Source organism: Salmo trutta, chromosome 5, assembly GCF_901001165.1.
Source record: "Salmo trutta chromosome 5, fSalTru1.1, whole genome shotgun sequence".
Lineage (NCBI taxonomy): Eukaryota > Metazoa > Chordata > Actinopteri > Salmoniformes > Salmonidae > Salmo > Salmo trutta.
In genome coordinates, this window is record NC_042961.1 from 47,879,791 (window position 1) to 47,900,940 (window position 21,150).

The 21,150-nt window shown below is 40.5% G+C and overlaps 2 protein-coding genes and 1 pseudogene across 2 annotated transcripts in view; 1 reads left to right on the top strand and 2 right to left on the bottom strand.

The window, feature by feature from the left end:
* LOC115194307 (dedicator of cytokinesis protein 11) overlaps positions 1 to 3,474 on the bottom strand; it is a 108,449-nt gene extending 104,975 nt beyond the window's left edge. Inside the window, exons 1-2 of the mRNA XM_029753926.1 lie at positions 3,409 to 3,474; positions 392 to 458 (exon numbers count right to left, since the gene is read on the bottom strand). The gene's annotated coding sequence lies outside the window, so the exon portion shown is untranslated. The remainder of the gene's footprint in view (positions 1 to 391; positions 459 to 3,408) is intronic.
* Positions 377 to 7,378, bottom strand: LOC115194939 (piggyBac transposable element-derived protein 4-like; annotated as a pseudogene).
* Positions 7,379 to 17,291: 9,913 nt separating this feature from the next.
* LOC115194310 (immunoglobulin alpha-2 heavy chain-like) lies at positions 17,292 to 19,582 on the top strand. Its single transcript, XM_029753930.1, has 4 exons — positions 17,292 to 17,873; positions 18,086 to 18,451; positions 18,697 to 19,047; positions 19,234 to 19,582. Exons 1-4 carry the CDS (start codon positions 17,825 to 17,827, stop codon positions 19,356 to 19,358), a joined length of 891 nt encoding a protein of 296 aa, XP_029609790.1. The 5' UTR covers positions 17,292 to 17,824; the 3' UTR covers positions 19,359 to 19,582.
* Positions 19,583 to 21,150: the final 1,568 nt, after the last annotated feature.

The window sequence follows — 21,150 nt, forward strand, 5'->3', positions numbered from 1 at the left end:
ATCGTAGTGGCACAGTGGGGGGTTACGGTTGTCTGGATGTAAGCTATGGTGTCTGTATTGAATTGCTGTTATTTGATGTACTGTATTCACGTAGGCATATTTTCTTAAATGCTTTGGGGGGGGTATAGCCAATACAGTATCAAATGGATGAGTTGACTATCAAAGGCCTTCTCTTTATCAACCAACCCTTGGCTCCATTATGTCAAAACGGGCATTTCAAACAGGACCACCACCAAGACAACAAGGCCAGAAGGCGTGAGTGAACTGACCACACAGAAGACCTTAGGTCAATACTAGACCACTCAACATCATCTGATAATCAATGTTTCTCTCTCTCTCTCACACACACACACATACCCACACAGAGAGAGAGAGATCAAGTCCCACTCACCTCATCTTTAGCGTCTTCATCGATCTCAAACACGTGAGCTGGAAGCTTGTCTGTCTTCAGGCCTTTACTGTCAAAACACAAGTGAAATGTGTGAGAAAGCGTGATTGTGTTGTCAGAAACCCAGGAATACACACTCAATACATCAACTCTTTCCTACTGTACAGTATCAAAAGCGAGTCCATTTCCTCAACGGACCAACAGCTTGTCTATATCCTCGACGGACCAACAGCTTGTCTATATCCTCAGCGGACCAACAGCGAGTCTATATCCTCGGCGGACCAACAGCGAGTCTATATCCTCGGCGGACCAATAGCGAGTCTATATCCTCGGCGGACCAACAGCGAGTCTATATCCTCGGCGGACCAACAGCGAGTCTATATCCTCGGCGGACCAACAGCGAGTCTATATCCTCGGCGGACCAACAGCGAGTCTATATCCTCGGCGGACCAACAGCGAGTCTATATCCTCGGCGGACCAACAGCTTGTCTATATCCTCGGCGGACCAACAGCTTGTCTATATCCTCGGCGGACCAACAGCGAGTCTATATCCTCGGCGGACCAACAGCGAGTCTATATCCTTGACGGACCAACAGCTAGTCTTTATCCTCGACGGACCAACAGCTAGTCTTTATCCTCGACGGACCAACAGCGAGTCTTTATCCTCGACGGACCAACAGCTAGTCTATATCCTCGACGGACCAACAGCGAGTCTATATCCTCGACGGACCAACAGCTAGTCTATATCCTCAATGGATCAACAGCATTTTTTGTATTTTCAACATTTTACTGCAGCATACTGTAAATTATGGTGCATTGTGGGAAAATGTTGTGGGCGGGGAAAGAATTGCTGTTTTCAAATGGTACTGTAATTCCATCCCACAGAATACAGTACCGTATCATATCTTTGGTGCACCAAAATCTTTTTGACCGTAGTGGGTGCATGGTATTGTTGTTTCTGTCTCGTTAACATATTTTGAGGCAGGGCCTTGTGAGAGGCTATATTTGTTGTACCCATGAGTGAGAATGCTGTGCCAACTTAACTCCTTTGTGGTTATATTGGCCCATCAATTTGAAATTAGGAACGTCAAACATTCAGCCTGCTGCACAGACCATATGGACGCTCAAGTCTAGAGCACCTGGTTAAATTGTGCTTAGGAATTAAAAAAAAAAAATCAAAATAGTTAAAAAAGTGAGAAAAAAATTTTGTTGACGAGTTTGCTGCATTTACTATCATCCTAAATTAAAGACATTGAATTATTTTGCCATATCTAATTCATGTATATTACACTACTTTCCATGACCACATCGAATTGGGGGGAAAATCACACATCCTTTTGACCTCAGATTGGTGATGTTAGTATAAAAGTTTATAGTCAACACGATGACAAGATCAATTGCTTAAAACAGATCAATATCCTTGGTTTTGTGCCGTTGATTTTGTCATACGCACTGGGGGTCGCAGGACTTAGAACGCAGCTATGCATTTTCTTTCTCAAATGGCACTGATAATTTGGAGTGGTCTCGCTATAAAAGTTGCTGGCCACACAACAATACACTATCATTTAAATAGCAGCCAACCGTTGTCACTTTTGAAGCTAACTAGCAGAAAAAGTTGTTTGTTACCTATTCCATGATGGCAGCCTCCCAAAATCAACATCTAAAATAAAGATAGAAGCCTTTTACGAGATCTCATCTAACCAACCATGTATAGGTTATTCCAAGTTTCCATGTGGCCTTTGAATAGTGTTAGTTTAAACAGCACTACACGCCAATCGTTTTCCCCCCCATTATCAAAAAAAGTGTTGCGTTACAATTACCATGTTGGCGGACCACTTGCTACTCAAAATGCAACACTTCGAAATGTACAAAATTGTCCTCTAACTAGTGACGTACACATTATTCCCAGATTCCTTGTGGTTTTTGAGCTGTGTTAGTTTTAAAAGGACGTGCAACCTCATCCCCCCCTCTCGCGCAATTAATTTCAATGTGATAATCGTTTAGTGATTGTGTCACGCCCTGACCTGAGAGAGACGTTTTGTTTCTCTATTTTGGTTAGGTCAGGGTGTGATTTGGGTGGGCATTCGGGATTTGTAGTTCTTTGTTCCATTCTATTTCTATGTTGTCAGGTTCTAATTTTGTATTTCTATATTGGGTTTTGTTTGGGATGATCTCCAATTAGAGGCAGCTGGTCCTCGTTGTCTCTAATTGGAGATCATACTTAAGTAGGTTTTTTTCCCACCAGGGTTTGTGGGAGATTGTTTTTAAGTAGTGTATGTTTTACCTCTGCGTCACAGTTTGTTGTTTTGTTCTTTAGTTTATGTTTTGCATAGTTTCACAGTGTAAATAAAATGTGGAACGACACACACGCTGCACTTTGGTCCGCTTCTTCCTACGACATCCGTGACAGATTGACAAAACAGTTTGCGTTTCTTTCTGTTTTGGTGACCTCGTATCAAAGTGCAACATTCCAAAGTGTAGCTAACGGTCTTTTGCAGGTTGACCTCTATTCGGTGATGTAAAAAGACCTCCAGTTTCCATGTGGTTTTTGAGTTGTGGCAGTTTCAATGCTGTAATGTGCTGTAAACCTGCTTGCACCAATCCCATGTAATTACAGTAAAATACTCCCCTCGACAAATTTCATGCATTCCGATTATAGTAGCATTTACGTTTTTACAACATAATACAGTCAACTTCACGGTATTGTACTGTGTGTCATTATACAGTACTTGCTTTGATACCGTATTTATATAACAGTAGGTATACTGCAATATGAAATACATAATTTCACTTGCCACCAAGCTGCCTGTAAGCTACTGTCAAATTCACAGTAACTCCTTTATCTTCAATGTGTCAAAAGCTAGTCTACGGTATATCATCAACACATCTACTTCTTACTTCCTGTCTTCCCCGTGGTCAGTCCTATGCGGTTTCTTTCTATCAGTGGCTTCTTTCTATTCCTGATATAGAGCACCTTGGAAGCATGTTTCTATTGATGGCTTTCTATTAAAGAGACTTACCTTGGGAGCATGCGGAAATCACCAGAGTAGGCTTCATATTTGTAGTTTATGACGTGCCAGTCCATGTTGTACGTCTTGATGCACTGCCCAACAGGTCAACATTAGAGTTCAACACCAGGGAAGCAGGTAAATAGTGTGCGCACATAGTGGCAGAAAGGTGATCTAACTTCAGGTTACGAAATATCCTTGTCAAGTCTATAGGCATGTATTTGTTGTGTACTAGTGTAGACTGAATGAGTACCTCTTTGGCAAACAGCCTCTTGGCGTCCCTTTCTGCATTCTGGGGCACTGAGGGAACCACAGTCCTCCTCTGACGAGAGATCTGAGACTCCTAGAAAGAGCGAGAGAGAGTGTGAGAGAGATGATGGCCAACAGTCTCTTAGAAATGGGAAAACTCATGCTGCTTTATGATTTCTGAGCAGAACTACATGTTTGAATGTGTCCCAATAATCTGTATTTGAATGAGTCCCAAAAATGTCTGAATGAGTTTGGTTAGACTGGATTGGACTACTGTTGGTTGTTTGCTTTGTTTTCAGCAATAAATACATAGGTTTTGCAGGAGGAAGCAAGGCTGTGTGTTAGGACTGAAGTAGTAATTTAAAGGGAAACAATTATAGAAAGGAAAATCTATAAAAATGCCCACCTTGAGTCACTTCAAGAATTTGCTGACAGTTTCTGCAGTTTTCCCTCATATTCATACTACAGGTTTCATTGCAGTAGCAATTGTGTTTCCAAAACGCTATATCTGCCAACTTTTCACATTTGTGTTTTTTCCATCAGAAATGATTGCGTACAGATCTCATATATGATTTACATACAGATCTCATATTACTGTATTGAATAATACAATGAAATATTGATGTCACAAATGTATCATTTGTACATTTCTTTATAAAAATTATAGTTATTTGTTACATTTGATGGTGTAAAACCTAGCAATACTACTTATTTCTCTGAGAGTGAAGTGGATACTATATATAGCAGAAACATTATTTTTTTCTCTGAAATGAAACCATCAAGTGATGTATTTGTTTAAAATCTATGTCTGTCATTGAACAACCCCGTGCCATGATTAGATTGTTGTGTTTTTTTTCCCACACTCTTTCACAACAATCTCTTTGAACAATAAAAGCTAATTTACCAACATTTCTGTAAATTGATATATAGCGTTTTGGAATGAAACTCTTCAAATGTGGGTCTGGTATCCAGTGTTTCTAGGAGCATATTTGAAAGAGTGTGTCACTTGTATAAATGTTCTCTAATAAAACATTTCTATGAATTTTAACAAAGAAAACAAGCAGTGTTTCTTCCCAGTGCTGCAACACCCTATTTAGCTCTACATGTGTCCTTTTCAATGTGTTTGTGTGAGTGCGCGCGTGTGTACCGAGAAGTCGTCGACAGGACACAGCAGGAGGTTTCGCTGAGGGTCACTGTGGATTTGGGCTTTCCTCTGGAACACCACATTCTCATAGTCCAAAGGCTCAATTACCTTAGGCTGCTCCTGTAGGCGCACAGACAGATGTAGGATCTTAATTTGTTCACCCTGTTGCATAGGTAAATGTCTACCTTGGAGAGTATGAGGTTTAAAAAGGCTTCTGAAGTTTGTAATTTGCATTTTGAAATTTCAGATGTGATTTTCTCTAACGGAAAATTAAATTAATTAGAATCCATATATCCTGTTGCTGCAGGATTATTTTCATGCAGTAGCAAACTGGCTCAAATTAAGATCCTACATCTGTAGACAGTCAAGAGACACAAAGATAATGTACACACACCCTCACCCACTCCTTCACACAGGGGAGAAATATTGAATAACATTGAATTAAGCTGCTCCAGAAAGAAATAGACAGCTCTGAGAGTCAAAGACAAAAAGGTTACCATATACATTCAGACAGACACAGGTTACCGTATACAGTACCAGTCAAAAGTTTGGACACACCTACTCATTCCAGGGTTTTCCTTTATTCTTTACTATTTTCTACATTGTGGAATAATAGTAAACACATCAAAACTATGAAATAACAAACATGGAAATAAGTAGTAAGCAAAAAAAAAAGTGTTAAACAAATAACATATTTAATATTTGAGATTCTTCAAAGTAGCCACCCTTTGCCTTGACGAGAGCTTTGCACACGCTTGGCATTCTCTCAACCAGCTTCATGAGGTAGTCACCCGGAATGCATTTCAATTAACAGGTGTGCCTTGTTAAAAGTTAATTTGTGGAATTTCGTTCCTTCTTAATGCATTTGAGCCAATCAGCTGTGTTGTGACAAGGTAGGGGTGGTATACAGAAGATAGCCCTATTTGGTAAAAGACCAAGTCCATATTATGGCAAGAACAGCTCAGCTAATTACTTTAACCTTTTCATGCGTGAGTTCCAAATATCTAACGGTCGCCCCAGCGTGAGTTTTTTTATGCACGTGATGTTAGAACGTTCTCTCCATTCCAGAATGTGATTGTTACGCAACAGTACATTTAATCCGCGCTGCCCTCAAACCAAGGCACGCAGCCTATTTTTATTTATAGGCTGTTTCAACTTCAATTTCAAATGATTTTCTAACAAGTTTTTATTTTCTAAGAACAGTTTGAATGTAGGTGTGTTCCGCCTCATTAATTCACATAAAATGTAGGCCTTTTTATTTTTGCGAAAATTTCTTTTTTTTGTTGAATTTATGACACAGACAAAATTCCCCAAGCACTTCCCAATTGTTTGTGCAGTTCAAGTCTGCAGACATTTGCGTATCTCTCGTCAGAACAGGATCTGCAAACACGTGTTCACATTTTCCGTCTGGTGCCCGCATCACAGTCATTGTTGTTTTCATTACTAATAATAACAACAACTTTGGAAATGTGTGCCTTTCTATCAAAGTGCCTTATTACGTTATAATAGTTTCTGTATGTCGTGCTGTCGTTTCTACTGTAGCTCATTTCATAACCTTTATGCTGTTATATTCAATCGTGCTTATGTAGCTAGCTATATTCTTCTATTAGCTCTGTAAAACACTGCTAATTGCGTCAGAGAAGTATTAGCTTGGGGATGATGAGGCAGTGGGTAGGTGGGTGAGATATTGTCACTATAATTGCATAATGGACCTGTACGTCGAATTACAAAAAATAACTTGTTCGGTAATCTCCTCACCTGCTAGTTTGAGGTGAACTATGTGGTCATTGAGGGCAGCAGTGTCGATCAGATGGAAAAATAACTTATACCATTTGGTCATTTTCCGAGTGCATTCCACAAAGCTGTTTATCATGTCTTCCTTATCCACTGCCCCCATTTTGAGGTTATAGTCAAGCACACAGTCTGGTTTGATCTTTCTCTCTCCCGTCAGGTTGTCCACCTTCCCTGTGGCCGACATGGTTGCTGTATGGACAGTGGAGAGGACATGGACGTCTCGTTTGTCATACCACTTTACTGCCAGCTGTTGACCATTCTCCTTGAACTCCACCTCCCCTCTCTGCAACTTCCTGCATCCGAATGCCGGCATCCTCTTCCTGTTTGACCTGACTGTGCCACAGGCCCCTGTGCTGTTGGAGAGCAGATGCTGGAAGGGTGTGGGACTGCTGTAGCAATTGTCCACATAGAAAGTGTGTCCCTTGCCAAGATGAGGAGCCATCATGGTCATCACCACGGACCAGGACACCCCAAGCCCCTCATAATGTTGGATGTCAATGGTGGACCATGTGTAAACTATAATGTCCTGGACAAATCCTGTCTTCACGTCGCACATGACAAAGAACTTGACCCCAAACCTGTGCCTTTTGGAGGGAATATATTGACGGAACGCCAGCCTACCTTTCCATAACATCAGGGACTCATCAATGCATAGGTCCTTGTATGGCACAAAGACCCGACCAAATGCTGATGTCAGGCTGGTAAGAACATTTCTTATTTTGTATAATGGGTCATTTGGGTTGGCAGGAGTTTGTTGACGAAATGGAGGCATCGCAGCAGAACTAGGAAGCGGTCTTGGGAAAAGAGGGTGGCAAAGAAGGGAGTTGCAAACATAGGATCTGTGCTCCAGTATTCTCTTAGGGAATTCTTCTTTACTATCCCCATGAGAAGGACTGTCACCAGAAAGGTATACATTTCACTAATTGTGGTCACCCATTTAGCGAGTTTCCCCCTCAGTCCTGGCTCTCTCTTCTCCTGTAGCTCCAAGGCATAGCAATTGGTCTCCTCTACTACAGTGAGGGAAAAAAGTATTTGATCCCCTGCTGATTTTGTACGTTTGACCATTGACAAAGAAATGATCAGTCTATAACTTTAATGGTAGGTTTATTTGAACAGTGAGATACAGAATAACAACAAAAAATACAGAAAAACGCATGTAAACAAATGTATAAATTGATTTGCATTTTAATGAGGGAAATAAGTATTTGACCCCTCTGCAAAACATGACTTAGTACTTGGTGGCAAAACCCTTGTTGGCAATCAGAGATGTCAGACGTTTCTTATAGTTGGCCACCAGGTTTGCACACATCTCAGGAGGGATTTTGTCCCACTCCTCTTTGCAGATCTTCTCCAAGTCATTATGGTTTTGAGGCTGACGTTTGGCAACTTGAACCATCAGCTCCCTCCACAGAGTTTCTATGGGATTAAGGTCTGGAGACTGGCTAGGCCACTCCAGGACCTTAATGTGCTTCTTCTTGAGCCAGTCCTATATATTTACTGTTTTATTCACATGTTTTCAAGTACTGGTGACAAAACATGCATTCCGACTCTTGCATAGATTGTAATGAACACATTGTGTGTAAAGTACTTTTTGAAGTTTGTACTGATTATGATGAGCTAAGCTAATTCCAGCTATGTGCGGAGCCATGTTTGTTGACATACAATGCATTCTGGGTTTCAGACCTTCCGGAAGTGAATGATGGTACACGACACACCCCCTTCGACATGCGTACTATAAAACAGACCAAACTCATCTGGTCTCCTCTTATGATCTTTGGTTTCTGTGAAAAAACAAACATGGTGGAGCGCAGAATCTAGCTACTATCGTCGGATTACTTTCAATTTCTAGAACGTGTTTTACTCAATTATTTCGATCAATGGTGAGCTCTCCCATGATGTGATTAATTATAAATAGCAATTGCTATTAGCTAATTCTTATTGTAGTTTGTCAGCCGAGAGTTATAAAAACATGACCGCTTGTGTTATGTCAATTTTTCCTCAGTTAGCACTAGCACAAATGTAGGCTACATTTTTCCGGTTTGGATGATTGTGTTATGCTGTAGCTACTTCTATGAATGTCTGAACATTGCATCCAAAAATAAAACTGCTCACATTATGGATATAACTTTGTAAGGACTGTGTTTGTGCAAAATGTTTCTGAAAAAAACAGTGTGGCCAGCTCAAATGGTGATTGTCGCGTCAATTGAAAATGGACGTTCTAAATAAGCGTTCTAACCAAGCGGTCTAATCACACCGGTTTGATCGTACGCTACAGGGCCCACTGTAGAATGATCACACCCATGTGTTGGTACGTGTGAAAAGGTTAAGACATGAAGGTCAGTCAATACTGAAAATGTCAAGAACTTTTAACGTTTCTTCAAGTGCAGTCGCAAAAACCATCAAGAGCTATGATGAAACTGGCTCTCATGAGGACCGCCACAGGAAAGGAAGACCCAGAGGTTACCTCTGCTGCAGAGGATATGTTCATTAGAGTTACCAACCTCAGAAATTGCAGCCCAAATAAATGCTTCACGGAGTTCAAGTAACAGACACATCAACATCAACTGTTCAGAGGAGACGGCGTGAATCAGGCCTTCATGGTGGAATTGCTGCAAAGAAACCACTACTAAAGGACACCAATAAGAATAGACTTGCTTGGGCCAAGAAACACGAGCAATGGACATTAGACCAGTGGAAATCTGTCCTTTGGTCTGATGATTACAAGTTTGAGACTTTTGGTTCCAACCGCCGTGTCTTTGTGAGACGCAGAGTAGGTGAACGGATGATCTACGCATGTGTAGTTCCCACTGTGAAGCATGGAGGAGGTGGTGTGATGGTGTGGGGTTGCTGCTGGTGCCTAACAAGGGGTTAGGCACCAGCAGAGGGAGCAGCCCCCTATCTACATTGACAGGACAGTAGTGGAGAGGGTGGAGAGCTTTAAATTCCTCGGTGTACACATCACGAACAAACTGAAATGGTCCACCCACACAGACAGCGTTGTGAAGAAGGCACAGCAGCTCCTCTTCAACCTCAGGAGGCTAAAGAAATTCAGCTTGTCACCAAAAACACTCAAACTTTTACAGATGCACAATCAAGAGCATCCTGTCGGGCTGTATTACCGCCTGGTACGGCAGCTGCTCCGCCCATAACCGACCGGAAGGCTCTCCAGAGGGTAGTGAGGTCTGCACAAGGCATCACCAGGGGCAAACTACCTGCCATCCAGGACACCTACAACACCCGATGTCACAGGAAGGCCAAAAAGATCATCAAGGACAACAACCACCCGAGCCACTACCTGTTCACCCCGCTATCATCCAGAAGGCGAGGTCAGTACAGGTGCATCAAAGTGGGGACCAAGAGACTGAAAAACAGCTTCTATCTCAAGGCCATTAGACTGTTAAACAGCCATCACTAACATTGAGTGGCTGCTGCCAACACAGCCACTTTAATAATGGAAAATTTGATGTAATCAATTTATCACTAGCCACTTAAAATATATAATGTTTACTTACCCTACATTACTCATCTCATATGTATATACTGTACTCTATACCATCTACTGCATCTTGCCTATGCCATTCGGCCATCACTCATTTATATATTTGTATGTACATATTCGTATTCATTCCTTTACACTTGTGTGTATAAGGTAGTTGTTGTGAAATTGTTAGGTTATATTACTTGTTAGATATTACTGCATGGTCGGAACTAGAAGCACAAGCATTTCGCTACACTTGCATTAACACCTGCTAACCATGTGTATGTGACAAATACATTTGATTTAATTTGAAAAATGCCTTATAACCTTTTAGTCTAAGTTCCTGGCTACTGTTTCTCGTTTGACTTTAGGTTGCTTGCTGCAGTGAGTGACCCTTAGCAGCAGGGCACAAGTTTAGTTTCACAGGCCCCTGTGATACTAAACCACAGCCTGAGAGAGAGAGAAACACACAAAGGAACGAAGGAAGGGGTTAGGCAATCAATCTGGCCCTGGACACTCCAAACACCATCACCGTACATAAACTGTCACTCCAACATGCCTTTGTCTTTGGCTACAATGTCAGTGAGAGAGAGAAGTACTTTTCCAGGTGTCTGTTTGTCTCTTACGGTTCAGTGGAAAGACAGAGGAGAAGTCTAACTCTAGCAGATGGGAGTTTTAGTACGGGTGTTTATTTGTTCACATAGACACACAGTCTTGTACAACTAATCTTGTGTGGGGGGGGGGGGGACACACAATTCAGTCCCATCCAAAATACTATTTTCCTTAACCAACCCTAACCTTAATGCTAACCTGAAAACCTAACCTTAACCCTAAAACTAACCCTAGCTCCTAACCCTAATTGTAATCCTAACACTGATTCTAACCTTAACCCTAAACCCCCAGAGATAACATTTGACCTTGTGGGGACTAACAAAATGTCCCCAGTTGGTCAACTTTTTGTTTGTTTACTATTCTAGTCCCCACAAGTATAGTTAAACACGTCCACACACACAGATCGAGTTCCACTCACCTCACCTTTAGCGTCCTCATCGACCTCTACAGTTCCCCATCAATAGTGAACACAGATACTCCCCATGTCCCACATCCCTTGACCTGACATCAATCTGTATATACAAACTAGTGCTGAGCGATTAGTGCTTTTTGATTTTGGTTTAGATTATTTGGGTTGAATGCTGTAACAGCACAGAATATAACAATGAATAAAAGTCCCATGATGGTAGTGACGGTCCATTACTGCTTATTACTTACTAACCATCATTCATTCACTTTACTTTAATCAAATATTTCAGTTGTTGTGTATATTACATTTGTTTTGTTGATGACTTTATTATTTAATTCCAAGTCATCATCTCATCTCTATAGAGCTGCTGCCTGTGCTGATCTGTTTCACCTGTCCTTGTGCTTGTCTCCAATGGGGAAGATGGTGTCGCCCATCTTCCCCATTATCTCCTGGGTACTTATACCGGTGTTTTCTGTTGGTCTGTGCGTGTCAGTTCGTTTTGTTCATTCAAACCTACCAGCGGTTTCCCTTGCGCCTGTCTTTGCTATAGTCCCAGTTTTCTAGTTTCCTGGTTTTGACATTTCCTGCCTGCCCTGAGTCTGCCTGTCGTCCTGTACCTTTGCCTCTACTGTGAATTACCAACCTCTGCCTGACCTGACCCTGCCTGCTGTTCTGGTGCCTTACACCCTCTCTGGATTGTTGACCCCTGCCTGCCTGGACCTGCCGTTTGCCTGCCCCTGTTTAAAGAATACACTTTTGTTTCTTCAACACTGTCTGCACCTGGGTCATACCTTAAAACGTGATAATGCTGTCTGACAAAAATCACTATTTTAGAAGTTCTTCAAAGTAAATAAGTTGCTTTTCAGCATTATTATATTATATTCCTATCTTAGATCATGTATTTTCAGGTAGAGATACCTCACGAAGCCATTCCCTCCCCATCGCACATTCTTCTCTCCGTCTCAGACCAAACAAGTAGGTACACAATGGATTAAATTAATTGTAGATAGTTTAGCACAGAAAACACGCTAATTATGTAAAATATTGACCTGTTGGAAACTACAACTCCCTACTACATCGCACAGTTCGGGCTTGATTTGATTAATCTCTAGAGACACTACGCTTTGCCCTCACGAAAAGAAAAAAAAAACTAAATGGAATTCAAATAACTGATCTGAGTTGGTCAATTAGTTTTAAAAAACAAGAGAAAAAAAAACACATTTTGGTTAATCGCTTAGCACTAATACACACTCTCTGTAACGGTTGTCGTTGGGAATAGAGGACCAAAACGCAGCAGGAATGTGGATGCTCATCTTGATATTTATTTTAAATAAAGAGAACAACAAAACGAAGAACGCACGAACAACAAAACAGTCTTGTCATGCTCACACAGGCAAAACAAGAAACAATCTCCCACAAACACATACCCATATATAGGACTCTTAATCAGAGGCAACTAGAAAACACCTGCCTCCAATTGAGAGTCCAACCAAATAAACTAGACATAGAAATACAAACCTAGAACATAACCCCAAAAACCCAGAACTAACTAAACCAACACCCTACTAAATAAATCACCACCCTGAGCCACATAAACAAAAAACCCTCTGCCACGTCCTGACCAAACTACAATAACAAATAACCCTTATACTGGTCAGGACGTGACACTCTCATATAAATACAGTGCCTTCAGAATGTATTCACACCCTTTGACTTATCCACATTTTGTTGTTACAGCCTGAATTTAAAATGGGTTAATTCAATTTTTTTTCGCACCCATCTACACACAATGAAAACATTTTTTTTTACATTTTTTGCAAACGTATTGAAAATGAAATACAGACATATTTGAATTTACATCAGTATTCAACCCAGAGTCTATACTTTGTAGAAGCACCATTGGCAGCGATTACAGCTGTGACTCTTTCCGGGTAAGTCCCTAAGAGCTTGCCACACCTGGATTGTGCAACATTTGCCCATTATTCTTTTCTAAATTCTTCAAGCTCTGTCACATTGGTTGTTGATCATTGCTAGACAAACATGTTCAGGTCTTGCCATAGATTTTCAAGTAGATTTAAGTCAAAACTGTAACTCGGCACTCAGGAACATCCACTGTCTTCTTGGTAAGCAATTCCAGTGTAGATGTGTCCTTGTGTTTTAGGTTATTGTCCTGCTGAAAGGTGAATTCATCTCCCAGTGTCGGGTGGAAAGCAGACTGAACCAGGTTTTCCTCTAGGATTGTCCCTAGGATTGCTTAGCTCCATTCCATTTAGATCTATTCTATTTTATCCTGAAAAACTCCCCAGTCCTTAACGACTACAAGCATAGCATGATGCAGCAACCAGTATGCTTGAAAATATAGAGAGTGGTACTCAGTAATGTGTTGTATTTGCCCCAAACATAACTAACACCTTGTATTCAAGACAAAAAGTTAATTGCTTTGCCATATTTTTGCCAGAATTACTTTAGTGCCTTGTTGCAAACAGGATGCATTTTTTTGAATATTTGTTATCACGTACAGGCTTCCTTCTTTTCATGCTGTCAATTAGGTTAGTATTGTGGAGTAACTACAATGTTGTCGATCCATCCTCAGTTTTCTCCCATCACAGCCATTAAACTCTAACAAGTCACCATTGGCCTCATGGTGAAATCCTTGAGCGGTTTCCTTCCTCTCCGGCAAGTTAGAAGGACACCTGCATCTTTGTAGTGAATACACCATCCAAAGTGTAATTAATAACTTCACCATGCTCAAAGGGATATTCAATGTCTGCTTTTTTTCATTTATTTTTTACCCATCTACCAATAGGTGCCCTTCTTTGCACGGAATTGGAAAACCTCCCTGGTCTTTGTGGTTGAATCTGTGTTTGAAATTCACTGAGGGACCTTACAAATAATTGTATTTGTGGGGTACAGAGATGAGGTAGTCATTCAAAAATCATGTTAAACACTATTACTACACAGATTGAGTCCATGCAACTTATTATGTGACTTGTTAAGCAAATATTTACTCCTAACCTATGTAGGCTTGCCTTAACAAAGGGGTTGAATACTTATTGACTCAGTACATTTCAGATTTTCATTTTTTTATGAATGTGCTAAATTTTCTAAGGACTTAATTCCACTATAACATTATGGGGTATTGTGTGTAGCCGAGTGACCAAACAAAATCTACATTTAATCAATTTTAAATTCTGGCTGTAACACAACAAAATGTGGAAAAAGTCAAGGGGTGTGAATACTGTCTGAAGGCACTGTACATTTGATCAAAACAACACCTTGTGATTCTTCAAGAGCTTTCTGGCGACCTCAGACACGTATCGTAGTTTCACTTCAGCTACCGTTCAAAACGTCCCAATGTCTTATGATCTGAAAGGACTGCAAGTTGAAGCTGGTGGGCCTCAGTAATATACTACTAGGCTTATATTAAGCTGTTACTTGAGCAAATCCACTCCTTTTCAGATCACAGAGAACAGACCCCATAATAAAAAGGAATAGGATACATAGCCCTCCAACTGAACGTAGGGAAAGCTGTTCCTAGACGCACCAACTGGGCAGTTTAAAAAAGGAGAGTGGAAAGGATGGAAAGAGCAGAAAACATGGAATGCCAGGAAAAAGAAGAAAACAAGATGCCCCCATTGACAAATGTGACAGATAAAAACCAACCAAACACACACACAAAGCATGGTTGGAGCATGCCTCCAGAGAATCACCGCTGGCTAGGCAACCTCCACAAAACAGCGCTTGTTCTCTGTTACCACGTCGACCGTTACCCCGAGGATCATCCGCTTAACCAGACACAACACACACTCCGGGAACCTGTGTTGCCTAGCACACATCAGGCAGCAACAAATCTCATCACAAGGTTACTACGCCTGTTGCCTTCACTGCGTCATTGTCATAAGACTTGACTGGAGATGTTTTTTTCATTAAAAAAAGGTCTGGGCGAAGGCAGGTTTACAAAAGTCCACTGAATGTTGTCTTGGCATTGTCTTGGCTGGGTTTGTGTGTTGGTTGTGTCGCATATGAGAAAGAGAGACATGGTGAATCAGATGACAGCAACAGTGTGGGAGATTTGACGGTGGAGAAATCCCATGATGACAAATCATGAGGTCATGAGGTCAGAGTCACCTCGAAAGGTCATGCATCTTTCGATGTCAGAGGAGAGCAATCTCTTGCAAAAACACTGACATCGGAAAGAAACACACACACACACACACACACCCCAAAGAAGCCCTCTGTGAATGATTAAATCTGAAGTGCTTCATCAGTTTTATGTGCAATTTTTCTCAAGCCAATTCCCTGCATCATAGCAGGGTTTTAGCCAATACTACAAGCAGCCAACCAAACTACAACCAGTGCTCAAATCACCATCCATGATATAGCCGACAGCACTAGTGTCCTTTCAACAATGAAAGAGAAAAGGCTCCAGCAAAGACTGAACAGTTATTGTAGGTCTATCATCAAACACCGTCAGGATCAATAATCCTGTACATGTTTGTGGCATTAAAAAATATGAATTCCACCCACCCAGCATAGAAAGGAGCAGGATACAAGAACAGGAAAAGGGAATGGGATCTTGGGAAACCATGCAGTGTCGCTGTCCAACTCAGAATTGGCACTGCACATTCTGCAAGCGCACAAAAGGTGCTGTAGCCAAGACCTGATGCCAAGAGGAATGGAATACCATGTGTTCTCACTTGTGCGCTGCACACCAAAGCCACAGAAAAGGGACACATATAGCAATACGATACTTACTTTATATATATACATTATCCTTTTTAAAATATGGTCATTTTCTGCCTAACGAAATTGATTAATTTACAGATAATTACGAAATCATACGCAAGTTTAAATTCCCACTTGTAATCAAACGTGGCGAGCTCTGCTCAGTGGGTGACATATGGGGAATGGTGAGACTCGCGTCTTCGATAAAACTGGAAACAATGTTGTCGTTCGGACATTCAAGTAACGTTATAAACTAAAAGTATACAAAGGCTTTTCTGGATGAAACAGGACCGGACTCTTGGGCTATGGTTCCGTAGTAAAGTGAGCGGGTTTGGACAGCAAAGTACCTTGGCTACCAGCTAACTGAAGATGAGATAATAAGCCACCATACTAACCACAATCACCGATGTCCTCACAGCCTCCGAGACACTTTGCCTGAGTTCCGCCGCCGTTCCAGGTTTACTCAATCTTTTGGTAAATTTCCGTACCTCCGACATAGCCATCTTTCCGGTGAAAACCACCACCTAAGTCCCGGTATAACTGACAGATGGGGCGGGTGGATCAGGTGGCGTTGCGAGGCGGGGCTGGACCGAACAGGCTCTCGAGCATCTCGTGCGCCTCCTTCTGCCTGTTCCCTTCTCTCCTCCCTTAGACGGATAGGTATACACCATTGGTGCACACCTCAAATACCTGACTAACCACTGTGAGAAATGGTAAACTACAAATTGCATGGTCACCTGTACTAATATTCAGGATAAATTCACAGTTGAATTGTATTTTTGGGATGGAAAAGTTTAGGTTATTATTGTAATTCTATAATGGTATGTGTTTGACTCCTTTTCATTGGAGATTATCGTATTGGTATTTTGGGGTAGGTTGCAGTAAGTAGAGTAGTAGAGTAAATTCGTATTATCTATACACCAGCCCGGGCATAAAAAGTGAGAAAATCATCATCGGTTCATAGATTATATATGAGATAATGTCGCTCTCTAGTGGACAAAGATGAGAACCACAGCAGTCATACAGTTCAAATTCTGTAGGGTTTGAACAATTTTTATTTTCTTCCTTTCAGACCCTGAATGATTACAAAAAAAGTTCCATTGATTTGCACTCATAACAACTAATAGTTAATAGTGTACATGTAGCCTATTTAATAATGGTATATAATTACATTTCTCTCATAAGAGGTCATACCACATGCTCTCTAGTAATCAGATTAGATTCCAGAACACAAGGCCTGTTGTTCTGAGTGCTAAGTTTGCCTGCTTCCGATTAGCCACATAAGCCATTAAAGTCAAGGCAACCAATAGACAAACAGTTCGTTTCTGGATAACGTGATTCAGAGAAGTTTGTGAGCCACATCCTAATGACACTGATGCCACTATGCCTTGTCATCATCCAACTATTTATAATCAGTGGGCTGAATGTGTTCGAGAATGAATTGTACCAATAGGGGTATAGAAGGCCTACCCATACCATGTATTTGCTAAAATAAATAAAAAACATTGGAGATGTAAATGTCAATCTTCTCTGTGTTGTGTTGCTCCAGATGGCAGTAGGACCTTACACAGCCACCGGGTCATAAGCAGTGAGGCATTGGTAAGGTGATGATAACCTCCACTGTAAGAGGTCCATCGGAATTCTCCCCACACAATACCTGGTAAGTGAACTGTAAACCAGATTTTGCTAAACTTGGTTCTTCATTCAAAAAGTGAAATTCTGACCTTTGCTGCATTAAATTTGAAAGCATAGATCATAGAAGATAAACACAGTAGTGCCAGCCAAACAGGATGCTCAGCTCTGTCCATCCGGTCTCTTGTAATCTGGGTTAGGTCAAGTCACCACAGGAGCACTCAGTTTATCTTCAGTATATCCTCGCTGCTCACTGTGGAAACCCTGTAATCTGCTGAAATGCTAAATAAGATACCGCAGACTATTCAATGCATCTCAGAAACTAAATAACCTCATTTGAGAAGTGTTGTTCGACAGAGGTAGATTTTTCCACTCAAGACACAAGATGCCAGCTATTAAAATATTCGCACAACTGTACACATTTTTGCTTCTTGGTGAGATGGGTTTTATTTACTTTAATTATGATGGCATGTTCAGTTTCTATATATAATGTTTTACTCAGCCACATTTAGCGATTGCCTTCATCAGTGAGTACAATGATAGAATTTATTTTGATTGACACTTTGAGGCATTCCAATATTGTAGTTTAATGTATATATAACAGTTAATATATTTGTGTAAGATGTTGTATTTTCTTTTGTTGTAGCTCATGCACGAGCTGGGACTGAGCCCTCAGCCATACAACAGGAGAGTGGTCTCAAGTCAGCCAATGTTGGGGACACAGTGACTTTGCAGTGCTTCTATGAAGGCGACGTGGCCATGCATTTCTCTTGGTACAAGCAACCCTTGGGAGAAAAACCTCAGGTCATCTCAACAGTCTATAGGTATGACGAGGCTCCTACATTTTACCATGAATTCAAGGGTAACCCTCGATTTTCAGTGCAAAGCGGCCAAGGAATAAATCACCTCAGCATCTCAGACATAAATAGCTCGGATTCAGCCTTGTACTACTGTGGGAGCGCACACTCAAATGTGTTGGAATTTGGAAAAGGAACCTTTCTCAATATAAAAGGTACAGTACTGAGAAAAAAATATTTCAGTAATCCTTAAATATTTTCAGAAAAAGTCTGAATTTGTAGATAAAGAGTAGTAATTAGATATCCTAAGAATTTATTAGAATTAACTTTCTGCAAAAGCGTCTTACAGTTAATATCAGGTGTTCTCTCATTCAGATGATTCTCTCAATGAGTAAGAACACTTGCTACGGGAAGTTATAGATAACACAGATTTGCTGACATATTTAAACCCTATTTTCAGATTCAGGCTCCAACAGCAAGACAGTTGTAGAGCAGTCTGTGTCTGAGTCAGTCCAGCCAGGAGAGTCTGTGACCCTGAACTGTACAATACACATGGAGACCTGCGCAGGAGAACATAGTGTCTATTGGTTCAGACATGGCTCTGGAGAATCCCACTCAGGAATCATTTACACCCATAGAGACAGGAGTGATCAGTGTGAGAAGAGCCCTGAGGCTGGGTCTCCTACACAGAGTTGTGTCTACAACCTCCCCAAGAGGAACCTCAGCCTCTCTGATGCTGGGACTTACTACTGTGCTGTGGCCTCCTGTGGGGAGATACTGTTTGGGAAAGGGACCAAGCTGGACATTCAAGGTAAACCTCTTATGCTTCTTTGTTAAAATTACATAAACATTACATTTACTGTAGTTATACAGGTAGTTATTGTAAAACACAATGTGTTCCCAATGACTTACCTGATCAAATAAAGGCAAAATAAAATACATGTTATTACACTGTAATAGCCTCTACTGTATAAAAGAAAACATGACATTCTTTCAGGGGGTAATATTCAAGTGGCGACTGAAGCGGATATGAGGATCCTTGTCCTCTTTTCCATCATAAGAACTGGATTTCTTCTCTGCTGTCTGACCATCTTCTTCATCATCTACCTCGTCAGGAAATAGATTAATTCAATAATTCAGTTTCTCAATCCTGTAGCTGTTACAAATGCAAATGTGATTTACGGTCTTTTCAAATGTTTCAGTGCTCGTCACCTTTGGTAACATAATGTAAAGTAAAATGCCCATATGTCAGCCTTTCGACACGTTGAAGATGCAAATAATGCTGTTCAGATTTTCAATAAATGAAATCATCTTTATTGAAATAAAATGCAAATTTTTATTCAATACTGACAATTCTACAGTGGATACAGTATGATGGGTTAATATATTCAAACAAGACTACTTCACAGCTGTTGCTTTATCGGAGCATTTGCAATGTGCTTCTCAGAAACGTCTCCACCCTGCCCTCTCCCTCTTTCACGCTCAGATCTGTTAATTGCGAAGCTCAGTGCAGCGTAATTCTCTGTGTCTATGTTCAGATTCTAAAATATTTTTATTTTTTATTTTTTATTTATTTCACCTTTATTTAACCAGGTAGGCAAGTTGAGAACAAGTTCTCATTTACAATTGCGACCTGGCCAAATAAAGACAGAGAGATACATGCTTGATCCACAATTGCTAAATTACTCACTTGGACTGTGGGTGAAGTGTGCTTGGTCACCCTTAATTAAAAAACAAAACATATACTTTTTGTATATTATTGTTTACCATTCATACATGATATAATATTAATTTATGCTATTAATATAGGGCATTCATATATCATATATTTTGTATAAGGCATGACAAAGTCTCTCACAAAAGCTTTCCAGAACTTGCAAACTGCTTTTTATATTGTTCAACATACCTTGTGTTAATTGAAGCGTATCCTCAATACTGACAAAACTAAACTAATGGTTTTTTCTAAAGCAAGAAACAGATTGCTGAACCTTTCACCTATTACTACCTGTCAGGGAAATGAGATTGAGACTGTAACCTCATTTAAATATCTTGGAATTGTAATTGATGACGGCCTCTTTTAAATTGCATATTCAACTTACAAAAAAATTGAAGTTGAAGTTGGGATTTTATTTTAGGAATAAGGCCTGTTTTTCTTTTGAAGCCAGAAGGAGGCTAGTATCAGCTACTTTTATATATGAATGCTTCCGCTCAGTGTTTGAGATCAATTGACACCCTTTACCATGGCGCTTTGAGATTTATTTTCAACTGCAAAACCCTTATGCACCACTGCACTTTGTATACCAGGGTTGGCTGGCCTTCTCTAGTCACTCGTAGGCTCAGTCACTGGTATACTTTTATTTACAAAGCAATTTTGGGTTTACTACCATTTTATTTGTGCATTTTTATTGTTCAGAAATGTGGTGGATACTCTCTTCGTTCGCAGGACTTTATCCTGCTAACTGTTCCAAATGTCCGAACTGAATTTGGTAAAAGGGCTTTTATGTGCTCTGCTCCATCGTCTTGGAACGCCTTACAAAATACTTTTAAACTGGAAGAACTTGTCCCGATTGGTGTTTTTAAATCACTGGTGAAGGATTTTGAGACTGATTCCCTGACCTGTCAATGTTTATAATTTGCTGTTTTATGATTTTTTTATACTCTTGTGAATTCTATGGTTTTTACTAGATTACTTGTAGTTTTTCATGTTGTCTATCTGTAATTGTGTAATGACTGTGCTGCCTATCTTGGCCAGGATGCTCTTGAAAATAAGAGATTTCAAATCTCAATGTACCCTTTCTGGTTAAATAAAGGTTAAATACATTTATTTTCAAATACAAACTTTAGCACACTACTTACATTCTTGCAGAGCTCTCTTCCGCAAGATTGTCAGGAGAATATTTGTTACTATCAGGAT

What these genes read in the sequence shown, in the direction of transcription:
- LOC115194310 (XM_029753930.1), top strand. Translation starts at nt 17,825, where the DNA reads ATGCCAGCTATTAAAATATTCGCACAACTGTACACATTTTTGCTTCTT. An exon ending in GTACACATTTTTGCTTCTTG is followed by an intron (nt 17,874 to 18,085) that starts GTGAGATGGGTT and finishes CTTTTGTTGTAG; the next exon opens with CTCATGCACGAGCTGGGACT. An exon ending in AACCTTTCTCAATATAAAAG is followed by an intron (nt 18,452 to 18,696) that starts GTACAGTACTGA and finishes CCCTATTTTCAG; the next exon opens with ATTCAGGCTCCAACAGCAAG.